Source organism: Agelaius phoeniceus, chromosome 5, assembly GCF_051311805.1.
Source record: "Agelaius phoeniceus isolate bAgePho1 chromosome 5, bAgePho1.hap1, whole genome shotgun sequence".
Classification (NCBI taxonomy): domain Eukaryota; kingdom Metazoa; phylum Chordata; class Aves; order Passeriformes; family Icteridae; genus Agelaius; species Agelaius phoeniceus.
The window spans coordinates 19537895-19555908 of record NC_135269.1 but is presented as its reverse complement, the minus strand read 5'-3'; the positions used below and the strand labels follow the sequence as shown (position 1 = coordinate 19555908).

The 18014-nt window shown below is 42.3% G+C and overlaps 1 protein-coding gene across 1 annotated transcript; it reads right to left on the bottom strand.

Annotated features, from left to right (window-relative positions):
• Positions 1 to 1213: 1213 nt before the first annotated feature.
• Positions 1214 to 11107, bottom strand: HSP90B1 (heat shock protein 90 beta family member 1). Its single transcript, XM_054632092.2, has 18 exons — positions 10947 to 11107; positions 10373 to 10472; positions 9664 to 9805; positions 9455 to 9571; positions 8751 to 9082; positions 7689 to 7800; positions 6875 to 6994; positions 6179 to 6295; positions 5395 to 5532; positions 5228 to 5305; positions 5080 to 5145; positions 4562 to 4831; positions 4098 to 4343; positions 3677 to 3813; positions 3228 to 3306; positions 2977 to 3132; positions 2335 to 2433; positions 1214 to 1479 (listed from the first exon to the last, which is right to left on the bottom strand). The coding sequence occupies exons 1-18, from the start codon at positions 10993 to 10995 to the stop codon at positions 1450 to 1452; spliced, it is 2388 nt and encodes a 795-aa protein (XP_054488067.1). The 5' UTR covers positions 10996 to 11107; the 3' UTR covers positions 1214 to 1449.
• Positions 11108 to 18014: the final 6907 nt, after the last annotated feature.

Here is an 18014-nt window from a genome sequence, read left to right as displayed (position 1 = left end):
CTCAGGCTGGGCCAGTAACAAAAGGCTTTTCTCTAGGATACCACTGCAGTGAGCAGAAACCAGAGCCCCCCACCCCCCCCAGACTCCCTTGAGAACCCCCAAACTAAGCTCCCTTTCCTTGACGTCTCAGACTTCAATTCAACTCTAAAGTCCTGACACAACAATCACACTCATACATGGCATATTTTGGGCAGTATAGAAGCCTAGTAAATGGAAAGCAAATGCTTCAGGTCAGTGCTTAGTGCCCTCACCTAGTAAGAAAGCCTTTTTTGCTTCAGACTGCAGAAACTTTTAACTTCTAAGAAGTTCTGTTAACAAAACAGAAAAGATTGGTTCTTAAGTAGAATCACTGTGCAGAAGCACCACTCCTACATCCTTCTTCCAGAGGAAGGAAAAAAAAAATCCCCCAAATCCTCACTGTAAACACTTTCTACCAAGTCTGTGAAGATGTTTTCAAGTAGAGGCACTAGTGAAAAAATTATGTAGTGCTTCATCCAACCACTACATAAAGCTAACATGATTGGAAGCTCAACATGTCTAAAACTAACCAGATTTAGCTTCAGTAACATTAAGTAACTAAAGTGCTTTGCCAAAAGAGACCAAGAACAAGAGTGAAAACATTTAGGAGTAACAGCATTAAGAGTATGTGGAAAGAACTTCCACCTTTAAAAAAGCTTGTAGAAAACAGAACTGCTGTAGCTACACAAGTCAAAGGCAGGGTTTCCAAGTGCCATGCAGGATGGTACCAGCTCATAGGTAGTAAGACAGTTCTGGTGGTACTTGTCCACATAGTAAGTTAAAGGAAATGTTTTTTCCTCCCCTCTTTTGTAAAGCTCCTGCTGCCCATCCTATGGAGTCAAGTCAGAGTCCAGCACAAGCTGTCAGCTTCATTTCCAATGCTATTTTTAAACACGCAATCTCCTCTTTCTCAGGCTTGCAGGAGATACCTAACTCAAAGTCTTATTTCAATTAGCAAGTTCAGTACAGCTCTCAGCTACACCTGTATTTGGCTAAGCAGCACAGCAGGTTTGTAAATGTAAATCCCAGCCACAGGCAGATGCTACAAGTAGGTGTGGCTGTGCCAGCATGGGAAGGCCCAAGGATTGCCAACAAAGAGCCTGTTTGCACAGAGGACCTGAACACCCAGGACCATACCTTCATTTCTTTCTGCCAGCCCACAAGATGAGCTGGCTGTGTATAAATTTAGAGTTGGTGGTGTTTGGGAACATTTTATTTTGTACATGACAAGATTTTACACCACGTCAGTTAAATAATACAAATTTACATTCATGAGGAATGTTTTTAGAAAAGTGAACTTAAAAAAAAAAAGACCTCCTTTACCCTTAAAACCCCATACCACCCCTCAACATTTTACAGTGGAAAAAAACAAAACAATCTAATTCACATTCCCTCCTAACCCCCCAATGCAGGACAGTAGTTGAGTGCATTTTACAGTTCATCTTTCACATCTGTGGATTCCTGTGAAGACAAAAAAGAGAATCAGAATATTACTTTTGGAAAGTGGAAAAAGGTTACAAGAACTGCCCCAGAAGAAGATAAATTTGTATTACGGTCACTGCACATTATATTATCCTGCTATGCAAACCTAACAGCAGTCGCATCAAAATTAAGTAGGTATAGTACAATAAATACTGTTTCTCAAATTTATTCTTACCTAATCTTACATTTTATAGTAGGAAATTACATTGCTGTAAGCTATATATTTGCACTAGTCACAGGATATCATCTTGCAGGTCTCTTCCAAAAGCAACCCAAGAAAGCAGGCCCAGTTGGGACCTCATAGCAACTTTACAAGTTAGTACTGTCAAGAAGCGATGGTATTAGAAGAGTTCAGCATATCATCAAGGCATAATTAAAACTGCAGCCATGAGCTAAGTGAAGGCTGACTTCACATGACAGGTGAACTGTTCAGAAGCAATGGTGTTGTCTGGAATATTGTTCCAAGCCTATATTATAAGCATTTCAAATTACACAATTACAAACAATTGTTCATGTTTTTGCCCACAAGCTGTGGAAATACCATGGATAATTATCTTTACTAGAGAATTTGCTATCCTTTTCTTGCCACAGGGCACTGTTACAATCTCTAAAGCTTAATTCTGCTCCAGCTTTGAACCTCAGTCTCATCTTTTCAAAATACAGTTTAATAATAAATTTGTTCTGCAGTTTTCTTCCCCCTCCAAGAAAAGCCTGGAACACCTGACACTAAAATCTAGTGTCATGAAAGGCAAAGTGAACTTTATTGCCAGGTAGCACCCACAGATGAAGGTGCACATAAATATTGGCAAGAAAGCATCAAACCTGAGACCCTACCTTCTGTGTATCACTGTCCTCAGCATCAGCATCCAGTTCCTCTTCATCCTGCTCTGCCTCCTCAGCTGCATCTTCAGGCTCTTCAGGTTCCTCATCCACCTGTACACAAAGGTCACAATCAATTTGCTTTACTTGCTTAGGTTTTTTAATTAGGTGTGCACTAGCTAAATACAGGCTATGGAAGTATTCACTATTATTTCCTAACATTTGCCACCAGCTACCTGAAAGAAAAAGTAAAATCTGTTTAGCACTGCTCTACTCCAGCAAAACAGCCAGCAGAAGTTCTTGCACAGCGTTATGAGAACCTGTATTACTTGTACCCACTTAGGAATTTCTCCATTAGAGAGACAGGAGCCAAAGGCCTGTGTGCCTAGTTTACTCCTGTAGAACCAGCACTTAACTAAGGACAAGAATATGCTTAAGAAGCATAATGAAATAGGAGAATCTCAAGCAGCTACAAAGAGCAAGGAAAGGAGAACATGAGCTTTAAGTACAGATTCATAGCTGGACTTTTGGTGGCCCACTTAACTGCAGGAAGCTGGATAAATTTCATTTTATGCAAGTGAATGAATGAAGCAGCTGCACTTTTTAAGATGGAGCAACAGTAGGTCAATTATCAGTCCAAGTGGAAGACAAACTAACCTTTGCATCCAGGTCAATGTTTAAACTCAAACGAAGCATCCTTTCTATTCTGTCCCCGTATTCCTTAGTGTCTGGCAACATATATCCTGATCTCAGAGTTGCAGTTTCAAACAATACCACTGCAAGATCTGAAAGAGTTTTGTCATCTTCATTTTCCTAACATGGAAGAACACCAGAAAATCAAGAGAGACCTGTTAAAGCAGGTTGTATGCAGCCAAGTCAGCCAATGTTTCACTACTGTATTTATTTACCTTGACCCTCCTCAGCATGTCCTTGATCAGTGGATGCCTGGGGTTAATTTCAAATGTCTTCTTTTGGCTGGCATAATAACTGAGAAGAGAAATTACAGCACTAAGTACAGGACCCAATGATATCTTTAAATCTACATACACTGGTTACAGTCACAGTAACAAGTGAAATCCCCCCTCCTTTAATACTGGTGCAACTATAAAAAGCATTCAAGTTACTAAGTTCATCTTCTTTTGCCAACAAATGGCAGATACCAAATGCCACCGATGAGTCTTGCTCACCCAGCAGTTTTACATACCGGGCTTGAAAATAACAATTTAAGGCTATAATGGAGACTAACTTGGTTGTAAAATGACCTTAAAAACACCCAGGATCATTTGAACTGGGCAGAAGCTTGTTACTGAGCACACCAAGCAATTTCTTGTCTGCTGCTACAGCACTGGAAGCTTACTTTGTAGATATATCCTTCCCAGTCTGGTAAGCTTGAGCCTTCATGATTCTTTCCATGTTACCAGACCATCCATACTGACTAGCCACAAGAGCACATGGAGATTGGGTTAAACGTTGAGATAGCACAGCTTTCTCAATCTGTAAAGAAAAACCCCAAAACACCCTAATGTTAGTTCTCAGAGCTAATAGCTTATTCCTAATAAAGTAAGTAACTTGCACTTCCCTGTCAATTCAAGAATCTCTGAAAAATGTCTAGGGTGACATTCTAACTCATTATCTTCCTGAATAAGGATGTTATCCATGAAGATTCACCCATCAAGACAGAGAAGCTACTGTCAAGTCTGTGCTCAAATAATCTGCAAGGTATGCTGTAGCAAGTATGACAAATAAAAATAATCACTACATATAACACAGTATATTACCTTGTCTTTGAGAGCTTTGTCTTTCATCCAATTTAAGAGGGGCTCAAATTCCTTTTCCAAGGCTTCCCGACTCTCTTTAGACCTTTCACTTTCTTCAAACTTAACTCCTTCTTTTGCTACATTCTGAAACCTCTTGCCATCAAACTCTGGCAAAGCCTGAATACAGTATTCATCTACAGGTTCTGTCAGATAGATCACTTCATAACCCTTTTTCAGCAGACGCTCAACAAATGGTGAGGACTCAGCCTAGGACGAAAACATTTAAGATATGAGTTTAATTGCATTTGTAATAGCAGCTACAAAAACCTGTACAACTATCTGGCAAATACTGCAGTATTTGCCATATAAACATAACAAGGAGTCTCCAGATTTACAGTAAATAGACAATTCACAACATCTATGGTACTAAAATGACAAACTATAATATCCTGTACTCCTTCCCTCTTTCTTTCACTCTTACACACCTCCTTTCTGCTGGCACCAGCCATGAAATAGATTTTGTCTTGCTTCTCTTTCATTCTTTCTACATACTGATCAAGGCTCGTGAGGTTACTTTCATGATGAGACGACTGGAAGCGCAGAAGTTTAGCGAGCCGGGTACGATTGGAGTGATCCTCAATAACACCAAGCTTCACATTAGTGCCAAACTCTTTCCAGAATGTGTCGTTGTATTTTTCCTCTGCAATTTTCTTGATCATATCAAGAGTTTTGCGAACAAGTTTCTTTCTGATCACCTAAAAAAAAAAGCAGCAATACTGAGTTACAACAATAAGTATTTTGAATAGCCCTCAATGCAACCTTACTTCAATACAAATTCCACTTTGTATCCCTCATCTGAAGTAGACAAGTAATCTGTAAACAGCAATAACTGAGTTTCCTTCACATTGCATAGCCATGCAACAAAATTCATCAAGCTGCTAAGTCTCCTAAACCTTGCTGCTGTTGTGCTTACAATGAAGGAATTTAAAACCAATTAGCTTACCTTTAACAATTTATGCTGCTGAAGTGTTTCACGGGATACATTCAAAGGAAGATCATCAGAATCCACCTAATTAAGAAACAAAATTTTCAGTATGTCTGGCAGTATCTGAAGCTAAAAAATAAATTAAAGTAATATTTATAATACTTACAACACCCTTAACAAAGTTAAGATACTTGGGCATCATGTCATGGAAGTCATCAGTGATGAACACTCTTCGAACATACAGCTAAATTACAAGAGCAGAAAGCACCCAAGTTTACTTTAGGGGTTTTTTGCTTTTCCACAAAACCATACCCACACACTTTTCTGTCCTACCTTAATAAAATCACTTTTTTTGGATCCATATTCATCAAACAGTCCACGTGGAGCAGAATTAGGAACAAACAAGATGGATTTGAAAGTTACTTCCCCTTCAGCAGTGAAGTGGATGTATGCCATCGGGTCATCATGTTCCTGTGAAGAGAGAACACTTTCAAGAGTTTGGCAAATAAGTGCAATTATTTTACAACTAATCCATGTAGCTATGCTTTGCTAGAGTCTATCATGGAGACAGAAGTTTAAGTTACAAGAGCAGAGTTACTCATGTAAAAATAACTTTCCTAAGTAACCCTCCTGGAGAGCTTTCAAGTTTTGCTGGATTTTAATAAGGTAGTCACTAAAAAGTTACCAATGAGACAATAACCAATAGTGTTATCATCACACCACAGTTAAGATACAGTGTATGATACAAAGACAACACTTCTAAGAAACTGTCTCCTTCTTTCTTCCACCACATGCAACAAACACCACAACTCTCAGACTAAATACAAATTTCCCTGTAACATTTAAACACATCAGTAAGCTCCCCATGAGCTGCAACATAATACTTTCCAAATCTAGACTAATCAATACTTGGACGGCAGTATCTTCTCTCTGGAAAAAAAATTAATTCCTGACTGAGATGTTATACCTCCCAAGCTCTCTGCAGTTCCATCTACTAATGACAACTAATTAATTCTGCTGAAATAACACATTCTATAAGCACTTAGTTCTATTTACATAGCAAGAGATACTATAGCAAGCCTCTTGCTTTGGAATTATCTTGAGGCCCAGAGCTTACCTTGGAAAAGGTTTTGTAAAAAGCTTTGTATTCATCTTCTTCAACTTCTTTAGATGGCCTCTGCCAGATTGGTTTTATGTCATTCATGAGCTCCCAATCCCAGACAGTCTTTTCAACCTAGGTAAATAAACACAATAGTACTAAAAAGACTCATTCTTTACTTCAGGTTAGGCCAATTAAAGGTACTCCACTGAAGCAAAACATAAAATGGCATGTAAAAATCCCAAACATGCTCTCATTTACAAAATTATGCAATGACCTGGACATTCTCATTTTAAGCATACACACTAGTGCAACACATGGGAACAAACCTTTAGTCTACAATGTAGTGTGTTCCATGTTCATTTAACACATTCACTAAGCACCAGCACTTCTGTTCTAACGTCACTCTGGAAAAATCTTCCCAGCAGAGTATGTTAAATTTAAACTCATCAACAGCATCAGGTTACAGAATTCTACTACCATTTCCAGCGATTCATGCAAGTACTTATAATTAGCTGTGACCACAGCTTCACAAGGCTACTGCCAATCATCTGCCTGACTTCTACCTAGTCGGTTTCATTTAAAACCTTCTATCTCACTTTAAAAGGATTTGCTCCTAGAAAGCACACACTACTGAAATGCACCTCTGCAAGACTACCTAGGAAAATTGCTATCTGACGTGAGTTACAGGACACCAAGGCTAACAAAGCTCACCTTCTTAGTTTTTGGTTTCTTTTCTTCCTCCTCTTCTTCAACTGCTGCTTCATCATCTGCTTCTTCTTCTTCTTTCTCCTTTGCTTCCTCCTCTTCAATGGGTTCTTCAACAGTCTCTGTCTAAAGAGACAACCACAGGTGGAGATTTGAAGACCTTGACTTCCTACCAGGTATGTTGTAGTATTCTCTCAAACAGTTTAATCTTTCACAGCACTAGCCTGATTTCTGCTATTTGTCTGTAGCAAACTTTTCTACAGCTAATATTTTTCAGTTACTTTTTCATTAATACATACTTTCCTTCAATACACTGGGAGATCACCACACTCAATAAGTTTCTCAATGCTTTACAGATAATGCTTATCAGAGACTTGGTGGATTTTAAGTTGGTGCTACACTAAGAAAACATCACAACAAGCTTAAAATCTAAGACACTGCCCTGTTTCCTATAGAAGGGTATCTGGCTATGGCTCTGCTTGAAAACTTAACAGAGCTTCCATCTACCAAAGCCAGTGGAACAAAGATCCTTATTATTAATTAGCAATATTTTCTCTTTGGTAAAGTTGTTTGAGTCAGAATAAAACCAAGCTCCTATCAAGTTTGTGATTTTAGCAACAGACTAGCATTTGGGAAAAAAAAAAAAAAACAACAAGAAAACCACCTAGAAAAATAGTAGCCAAAAGAGTCAGGAAGAGAAGAGTTTTAGAAACTGCACAAGAAGCAGCTCTATGGCAGGCCCTCAGCCTTCATGAAAGATCTGGCCATGAAGATCTTAGCCAAACCTTATACTGAACAATGCTCAGTTAAATACACTTACCTTGCTGCTCCACACATATATGGGGAAGTTTATGAACTGGGAGTATTTCTTCACTAGATTTTTAATAGTGTCCAGCTCAAGGTAATCAGATGCTTCCTCCTTCAAGACAAGGCTTAAGAAAAAAAACACCAAACAAAACCAAACCTTTTTAAGTGCTGGACAAGTATTTGACAGTTTTATAGCAGAATATACATTTCTTATGCCTCTGAGATTGACCAACTGAGCCAGAGCATGGTGCTAATAACCAAGAGTGAGGGTTGATCCACATATGGGATCATTAATTTAAGAGCTGGACTTGATGATCCTTGTGGGTCCCAGCTCAGAACAATCTGTGATTTTTGCTGCAGCCATAGCAATTCAGATTTATGCAAGTGAGCTTTTTTTATTTGTTCAGCTCCAAGTAGCTCTTAAAAAACACAATTCTTACTCAACCAGCAATTGCTTTCACTGACTGAGGCAGAACACAATATTCAAAAGTTTAAATGAAAACATCAAATCATATTGATACTTATCAGGATCTTGATGCACCCTCATGGGCCTTACTTCAAACTAGAGCATCAAGATCAACTTTTTTACACTCAGTGCCTCCTCTGGAAAGACATCCTCTAAATCCAGACCAAATAAATTTACCTACTCATGAAAGCAAAGAGAATAGCATTAGCAAACTACCTCCAGTTTGAACTTTGCATCAGACCAGCCTCACTGATATATCAGCAGCAGCCAGATTCCAAGCAAAGCTCTACAGCCCCTGTATAGGTTTTGCCAGGCCAGAATTGTGCTGAGTGACTGAATGAGCCTGAAGGGAGCTGAACTGTCTGGAATTACTTGCTGACTGTTGTAAAGACATTCATAGTTTTGTTAGCTCATCTAACACAACATAAACTACATTACTACATTTATTTTTGGATGCAGTTTGTATTTTGCATATTTCTATTAAACTGAATAAAACTGTATTACAAGAAGTAAATCAGTCACAAAGCTAAAGTCACTCACATATTCCAATAAACAAAGTGTACCCACACAACCTTTTTTATTTAAAGACTAAAGAAACTTAATACTTACGTTATGGTTGTGCCACGTCCTAAGGTGTTCCCTCTTGGGTCATTGATCACAGAGAATTCATTTGAATCTGACTCCCAAATATGCTGAGTATCATTGTTGTGTTTTGATGTGACAATAACTCTGTCTGCTACTAAGAAAGCAGAATAAAAGCCAACACCAAACTGACCAATTAACTCAGATGTTGACTGGCTATCATCCTGCATTTCAGTCATCTTGTTTAAGAATTCACTCGTACCAGACTTTGCAATGGTACCCAGGTTTTTAACTAACTCCTCCTTTGTCATGCCAATACCCGTGTCTGTAACATGAAGCATGTTCTTCTCTTTATCACACTGAAAAAAATAAAGACAAAAATGCAGTTTGACTTCACTGTGATTCTTAGTACGTGCCAAGGAAAAGTGGTACATAGCAGCTATTCAAACATGCCGAGCTACAATAAACTGAATCTGCAGTAACTATAGAAATGAGGAAGACCCTCCTTCAAAGCAGTCCAATACTTCAGCTGCTCTTGATAAAACCAGAAACATATCTTTACCACTAAAAGAGGAGTAGTCTTTGGTAGAGTTAATTGCAAGGGTCCTCATGTGGTCCTAGTTTGTATTTGCATCGGTATTAAGCCAAAAAAAGAAATTTAACGATAGAGTGTATTTTTACATTCCTCCATCAATTCTTTAAAAGGTATGTTTGTATCTAATCCTTCTTACCTTGATTTTGACTGTAAGTTCCTCATTGCCAGCAAGAGCATTTTCATCAGTTAACGATATCAACCGTATCTTATCTAAAGCATCTGATGCATTTGAAATAAGTTCCCGCAGGAAAATCTGAAATCGGAACCAGTAGTCAGGAATGGCAGGAGAGAAACAGACACACACCTCCCAAAATTCTAACATGATATGAAGACGAAGGCACTAACCTCCTTATTTTTATATAAAGAATTGATAATTAGTTTCATCATTCTGTTCACTTCTGCTTGAAATGCAAACTTCTCAGATTTTTCTCTAATTTCTTTGATCTGGGATGCATTTAGGCCGTCTAGCTGGATAGCTTCTTCCTCTCTGTTAGGACAGTGAAAAACCTATCAAGGAGTCTCATCCACAAACAGCAAGACTAATTTAATCACAAAGCAGCAGCAATAACACTTAATCACTGATGCAGTACAAAATTACATGATCACATGAGTCAAGTGCAAGAGCAGCAATCCTCAACTACATTACCATAATCCAAAAACTTGACTGAAAATTCATGCTTGCAAGTAAGACTTTTTAAATAAAATTTCAGGGAATAATACTGGTAGTCTTAAAGCTACTGCAATCCTCAGCATGTGGTGCACCTCACAGGGGTGAGGCATTTCATGGGTACAGAGCTATTTCATCCGCAGGCACTTAACTAACATGATTTATGATGTGCACAAGTAAACCCAAATTAACAGTTATCGATACTGAACTTTTCTGAATCCAAGTTCTCAAGCTAATTTTTATTTAGAAGGAAACAGTCTTGACAGGAACGTTTTATTTCCCCCAGCTGACTGGATCTCTCTTTTGAACAGCGTTCACCCATTACTTCTGAGGCATTACTGGTGCTCAAATTGACCCTTTCAAAATCAGAGCGCCCCGGGTACCAACCTCTGAACAACTTCATCATCCGTTCGAGACCCTTCTCTGCTTTTGCCCAAGTCATCTTCCACAGTCCCATCCACATCCACCTCATCGGCTCTGACCGACACTGGGAAAACAAGGAAACCAGCGTTCTGAGCCCGACCCCCACACTACGCACTGCCCAACTTCTTCGCTTACCCCTCCCCACGCCTTCAGGTTCAGCGCTGCCCCTCGAATCCTCCTCCCTAGGAGAGTTCAGCCCAACTGGAGACACGGGAGATTGGCAGGGGAAGGCCCCCTCCTACCCTCCGCCCGTGATAGCGCATGAGCGGCTCAGCCCCCTCCCCCCGCCGCCCCATCCCCGGCGAGGGCCAGGCCCCAGCAGGGCATACGAGGGCTCGAGCATCGTTTCCCCTCCCCGTGGGGCAGACTGAGGGGTCCCGCCGGAGACACCACCTCCCCTCGGCGGCCTGCGTCCCCCTCACCCCAGCAAACAGGGCGGAAGGGGGGGGGGGGGGGGGGGGCGGGGGGGGAGGGGGCCTGTTGGCCGGGACCTGGACACCCCTCCGCCAGAACCTTCTAGAAACCCGCAGGCGCTCACCGGCCAGGAGCAGCACACACGCCAGAGCGAGCCCCCAGACCGACTTCATGGCGGCCGCAGTGACAAGAGAAGAGCCCCCGGCGCCGCCGCCCCGTAATCCGGAACCCGTCCCGCGCCGCCACCGATTCTACTGGAGCACCCGCGGCCCTCCCCCTCCGCCTTATCAACCCCCGGGTGGGGGGGACCGCGCCACTCGGCCCAATAGCAGCGCACCACGCCAAACACGCAGCCAATAGAGAACTTTGAAAGGCGGGGCCTTCGACTGTCGCCACCAATCGTAACTTTCCATGTGCGGTTTCCTGCGGTCGGAGCGTGGCCGGCGCCCATTGGCGGGCGGAGCGGCGCTCGGCCAATGGCTTGCGTGGGGAGGCGTGGCCAGCGTGGCCCCGCGCGGCGCTGCAATGAACGATGCGCGGTGTTTAACGGCGGCACAACGCGCGAAACACCGCCTCCGACCGCTTCCGGGGACACCTGGGATGCTCATCCGGTCGCGGCGGCACTCCCGAGTGCCGAGAAGAGCTAAAAGTCATGATTTGAGTCATAACCAGCTGGGCCGAGCGGCGGGAGCAGAGCCAGGCCTAGGCCGCTGTAGCTGCCGGCAGGGGCAGGGAGGCGCTGACGAGTCCAGCTGTCCACTCCACCGAGTAGAGGAGGGAACGCGGGGGGCCGCATGCGCCGTTCTGCGCATTGCATGTCGGGAGCTGTAGTTCGTGCTGTCGGTGTGCCGTGGCGCCCCCTGCCATGGCTGGGTCCTGCCCGCCAGCTGTTCGGGGCCTCACGGCCCCGCTGTTGTCCTTGTGCCCCTGGCCTTGGCGCTCGACTCCTCTCTGCGCGTCTAGCGCCTCACACCGCCTTGAGAGAAACCGGCTGGTCTCTGCCGAGCCTCTCTGGGGACTCGGTACTTCTGGAGGAAAAGTCAAGCCGGTTGGCAGGTTTCTGTCTTCTGGTTTCCGGCGCTCGTCAGGGCAGCCGTTCTCCCGGGAGCTCATTAGCGCTCCTTAGCCTACCTTGGGGGCCTTTGTTTATCCACCCGCGGCCCTCCCTTCTCCCCGGGGAGTGGCGGCTCCAGCAGCTGCCTGTGGTGTGAGGGGACTCGGGACTCGCCGCCCCAGTGCCACCCTGCCGGGCAGGGTTAGTGTGAGAGCAATTGCGATCTGTGGCACGCCAAAAGGGAGCCCTGCTGCTCCAGGGACCTTTCCCATGCACTTCCAGTGTCTCTGGCAGGGGTTGCAGCTTGGGACATGAAATGCAGCCTGTGCAACTTCTGCAATGCACCGCTGTTAACAGCTTATGTTAATAAGTGACTTGAAGTCACTTACAACCCCCCCCCCCCCACCATCCTGAAAAAGTCTGCCCAGGCTTGCATGTGCCAGTCATCTGTTTCATCTTACATGTTTAACTCTAGACTGGGAAAAAAACACCGAATACCAAAAAAGCAAATTTGCAAGCGATGAACTTTGTACTTGGAGAGGAATGTATTTGAAAGAGATTGACCGGCAATGTTCAAGACAAAAAATGAAAGCCCTCACTGTGTTGACAATTTCACAAACAGAGCTTAGTCTATCAGTAGCTGAAAGTCTTGGCAAAAATATGTTTATCATCCTTAGTTATATAATGGGCCAGATAGATTTTTTTTTTAACTTTAAAACTCAATGTTGTACCTTTCTGTTCTGATAACTAATGTTTATAGAACTGAAGGAGCCTTTGTAGTAAAAAATTGGAGTAAAGAATGGCTATCTTTGGGTTCGTAATGAAATGTTGTGCTTTAACCCTACCTGGCAACAAAGTCCTGTGCAGCTTCCTCTCTCCTCCCCTTGGGCTGGGGGAGAGAATCAGAAAAGTGGGAAAACTCATGGGATGAGATAAAAGTTTAATAGGTAAGCAAAAGCCACGCACGCAAGCAAAGCAAAACGGGGAATTAATTCACCATTCCCCATGGGCAAGCAGGTGTTCAGCCATCTCCAGGACAGCAGGGCCTGAGCACACACAGCAGTGACTTGGGAAAACAAACACCATCACTCCCAACATTCTCCCTCCCCTTCCTCCCCCTTCCCCCAGCTCTCTACGCTGAGCATGGTGCCATATGGCACGGAAGGTTCTTTGGGTCAGCTGTTCTGGCTGTGTCCCCTCCCAGCTTCTTGTGCACCTCCAACCTCCTTGATGCTGGGGTGGTGTGAGGGGCAGAAAAGGCCTTGACTCTGTGCAAGCACTGCTCAGCAATAACCAAAAATCCCTGAGTTATCAACACTGCTCCATCCCAAATCCACAACAGAGCCCTGTGCTAGCTACTGTGAAGACAATTAACTCTAGCCCAGCCAATACCAGCACAAGAAGGCAAAATTCAATTGCAACATCTTTAAAAGGCTCATGAAACTTTTCTATATGATTTGCAGTTTTAATCTGTTCCTCACAGATCACAAATTATATGAGAAATAAAAAGGACGGTTACTCTTCCAACATGTATGTGAGAATGACTGTGAAAAATAAATATGAGAGGTCAGTATCAGGGTTGTAAGTAAAAAAATCTGTCAGGTTTCTGTGAAGATTTGTGTGAAGTTGAAGAATTATTTTCTGAAGAGTAGTCTTGTTTGAAAATACAATTTCATTATTCAGGAGTCTAAGCACAGAAAGTTTATTTTTTCTAAGACTCACCTACAAGCAGTTCAGGATTTGATTTCCTAATTGTGCCTCTGAGATTCCCAGAGTGACATATGTTGCTTTATGACTGTGAATAGGCATTTGAAGGACACAGAGATAAACAGAGTAGTTATCTCTGTCTTGTAGAATTCCTGCATTAGAAGATTTTTCTGGCATTTCTGTTTTAGCAGTCATTTGACTGGCAGCAGGAAAATGTAATGCTTTGTGGCAATCATTTTGAATATTGGTAGCTGGAGTAGTAAGAATTCAAACCAATTTTGCTATTGATTGTGCTAAACCAACACAGATTTTCGATTAAGTTTTGTGCAATTCAAATTTTATTGCTTACTTTGCCCTTATGATTATGCAGTGTAGAATGTTGCTTTGGAAGGAAATACAAAACCATATAAATCCATGTTTGTCTGTTGAATTTAAAGGCTAGACTAGTAAGAATTGTAATGAGTTTACCAGCATTGATTGCTTGATGTAGTTTGCTTTCATGAATGCCAATTTTTATTACCCAGGACAAAACTGATAGGCAAGAATGAGGCAGGTGAGTACTTATGCTCTCAGAAAGAAAGTTTATTCTCTCTACAAGGAGGCTGTAAACTGGAGAAAATTTCAGCTTTATTTCTGCTTTAAAAACTTAAGAGAGCTTTTAAGCCCTTAGTTGCACTAACTACTGCTGCCATTCAAAAGAAGTCTGAATATCACCTTTCAGGAATTAATACCAAAGGGGAGATGTAACTGTCAAGTGGTGATAGTTCTTCAGCAACTTAGCTGAATTACAGAGGTCTATAAAGCAATTAGAAATGTTTTGATAATTGTGTGCATAACAATTGAAATAGTCTATTTTAGCACAGTGCTTTTCTTTGTTAAATAAAAATTCAGGGTCCTGTGGTGATAAAAGGAATGGAATAAAGGCAGCATCTCCTCCCTTGCAAACAGCAGAGACAGACCCTTTCCAATCCATTGAAAGCAACTTGATCAGGTCATCCCCGTGTCAGTGTGGAAGTCACCTCTCTGAAGCAGGCCATGGGATTCCAACACGATGTTGGAACTAGCAAGAAGCATAACCTTTACCGAAACAGCTGTGGAGATAAACTGAGAGGAGTCTGTAAGACCTGACTGTGGGTATTGGACTTAACCAGTTAAATTAGCCAGCTAATCTTTATGGGCTCCATCTGTAACAGTCAGCCAGTCCTCCTTTCACTGCCCTACTTTGGCTCTGTCAGATTTTTCCTGAGCTGATTTAACTCTCTAGCCCAGCAAAATACTTGGTAATTAAATCAGCTTATATCAGGTGCAGGCTGAACCAGGCACAGTAAAGAGCAGGAGTTTGTGGCTAAGAGAAGGTGATATTCTGGTTTTTGTGGTGGTGAGCTGAACCTGAGATGTAAATTACATCGGACAAAGATATTGTACATAGGTGCAAACATAAGGAAGCCATAAAACTAAACAGTGAGTTTGCAATTTCAGAATATCACCTCTCTTAGTACACAGTTAACTTGAAATCTGCTACTAACGCAAGTTACATTTTTGTTCATGGATAATTAAAATGGTTTAATTCATATGACTGCTAATCAGCCATTTATGGCCATACTGTACTTGAAAAAGATATGTGAATGATTTTTTGTGAGAATAATTAATACAGTCTGAAGTTTGTACCACCAAATGGAGCCTTATCTTTCCTACATGATAATGCATTGGAAATATGAAGAACTACTTATCTGCATTCTCTATGACTTAAGCTTTAGTGGTATCTTTTAAAACAATACACTGAGAGTTTATATTCACCCTCTCTGCAGTGTCTGCATCAGGGACTAAAAACTGTGTGTACAGCACAAACTGAAGACAAAGCCACTTACATAAGATGTTCTGCAACATCTGGGACTGAGTGTGAATACGAAACAAACAAAAAATATGCTGCCAGTAGCTAGCTTTTCAAGCTGATTATCCAAGTATTAGAAAATTTTAACAGTAACTACATACAACCAGGATTAAACTACTAATGTTTGAAGTTTGGAGGAAAGTATTTGTTTTTCAGGTATAATTTGCCTTTTGGTTGTCTTTATCCCATTTCTCTGGAGGCTGATGAAAAGTCTGTAATCTGTGGTGTGTCCCCCTCATCAAATATTTTCGAAATTTGCAAGGTGTTCATTGATGTTTAATGCTCTATATCTTTATAGTAGAAGAATTCACAGAAGAGAATGGATTTTAAGGATCCCACCACTAAGGGCAAAAATTAGTTAAGATGAATATTTGTATTTGTAGAAGAATCTTTGTACAGATAAAACAACCATGTTTTGATCATTATGAAACTCTCCTTGAGTCTTCAATTACTGAAACCTCTGTAAGTTTCAGTATCACTAGAAATCTGCATCTGCAGCAACATATTTCTGTGGCTAATACCATTTCTGCCCACTGCCACTCGTTTTGCTCAAGAACAGAGGCATGAAGGTATAAAAGGTTTCGAAGAGAAGACATTAAGCTTTAAAAAGCGTGGGGTTTTTTTTGCCCTCCCCTGCCTGACAGCACGGGAGGAGGAAAGAACCAGAGTGGTGGAGCTGCAGGGCTGGGGCTGGATTTGCTGGGTGAGAACTCGTCCTGGTGGTCTGTCGAGGGATCAGCCCTGCCAGGTCCATGACATGCACATGGCTGTGTTGGATTTGTTGTTGTTCCTCCTTTTAGGAAATATTTCATCATCGTATTCTCCTTTTGGCACTGCCTTTATATGTTTATCCCCTTATAGAGACATTACGACCAGAATGAGGCATTTCTCAAATATTTCAGCCATTCTTTGCACATATGTATGCATGCATGTATTTAAAATATTTCTCTGTTTAATAGGGAGAATATTTTTTTTGTGGTTAAACAAACTGCCATCTTCTTGAAAATGTGTCATGATTTCTCTCTTCTTGTGTCCCAGGAAGGCTCTTTGCAGTACTGCTAAAGAAAGTTAACAGTCAACATTTCAGCAGCACTCATTTATGTAAGGGAAAAAACTGCCTTTATTCCTCCATTCAAAGGAGTAAACTGCAGTAGCATGGGAACTTCAGACCTGTTAAATGTACAGAAAGGAGCACCAGGACCTCTGTGAATAGCTGGAGGTGTACTTTAGTTATGTTTGAGTTTTGTTGCTTATATGTTAAGTCAAATGTAATGTACCTGGAAACAGAAGGAGCCAGGACAGAAATGTCTTGCTGGACTATACTTCCCCATGGTACCTTATCAGCCCCCCTACCAACATTGCCACGTTATCTTTAACTTCCCAGGGAAAAGCACTTCAAGTCATTTGGCTTTGCCTTGCCTCCAGTACCATGCCTAGTTTTCCTAGCCTACCCTACCCTAGCTTTGCTTGCTTGCCTGTGTCTGCCTTGCCTAGCCCTTCCAATAACTTCCTGGCTTTGCTTTGCCTTGTCTACCACTCTTTGCCTTGCCTTCCATGCAGGTAAGGCAATGCAAAGCAAGTGTAGGCAATTGTAGGCAAGTCAAGGGAGAGGCTGGCAAGGCTGAAGATGTGAGGGGAAAGCAAATGGAGTGGTAGGTGAGAGAAGTCCCAGAAGTTAGAGACAAGGCTGGGCATAGGAAGTAATGGTAACAGGAAGGGCTGGGCAAGGCAGAGCCCTGTAGGAAAACTGTAGGCAGGTCAAATGTGGGGCATGGGCACGCAAGGGAATACAAAGCAATGGAGAATCAGCATGGCAACGCAAGGAAACTGTTGGGTTGCCAAAAAAAGGCAAGCGGTAGGTCCATTCAAAGATTGCTGGTACACAAAAGCGGCCAGGACAGACCACTCTGTCCAGTCTTGATCTTGTATGGGCCATCTCTAATCTGCACCTAAGACACTTGGGTTGCCTGCCTTCCTTTGTATGCAAAAGAACTGTCATTCTGCTCCTGAAGCCCAAGGGTGAAAGATGAATTTTGTGTCCAAAATTCAAGACATGTAAGGATAGATGTCAGAAGAAAGCTGTTCAGGACAGATAGATGTGCTTGCAGATGACCTCTTCCAGGCTTCCTCTCACATGCTCCTGAAACACTGGGGCCTTGGGGAAAAAAAGCCAGTGGAAGACTGAAGAATCCTAGGAGAAGCAGGCAGGGCAATGCAAGTTGAAGAAATTCCACAAAAAGAGAGGTGGTGAATTCCAGGTGGGGGACAGATGAGCAAGGTAATGCAAGGCAAGGAAGAGGTTCAAGGGCAAGGCAAGACAAGTGGTAGCTTTGCCAGGTAACACAAAAGAGAGGGAGGCAACGCAATAAGAGTCCTAGAAGGAGAAGGAAATGAAAGATTGGAGCTGGACAAATGGGAAGGAAAAGAAGGATAGGTGAGCAAGTCAATGCAAGGCACGCGGTTGGGATGAAGGACAAGGGAAGGACATGCATGAGTCAGGAAGGCAAAGGAAAGGAATGGTCAGCAGTGACAAGGAAATG

What these genes read in the sequence shown, in the direction of transcription:
- HSP90B1 (XM_054632092.2), bottom strand. Translation starts at nt 10,995, where the DNA reads ATGAAGTCGGTCTGGGGGCTCGCTCTGGCGTGTGTGCTGCTCCTGGCC. An exon ending in AACTTACAGTCAAAATCAAG is followed by an intron (nt 9,083 to 9,454) that starts GTAAGAAGGATT and finishes TATTTTTTTCAG; the next exon opens with TGTGATAAAGAGAAGAACAT. An exon ending in ACATTGACCTGGATGCAAAG is followed by an intron (nt 2,434 to 2,976) that starts GTTAGTTTGTCT and finishes CTTTGTGTACAG; the next exon opens with GTGGATGAGGAACCTGAAGA.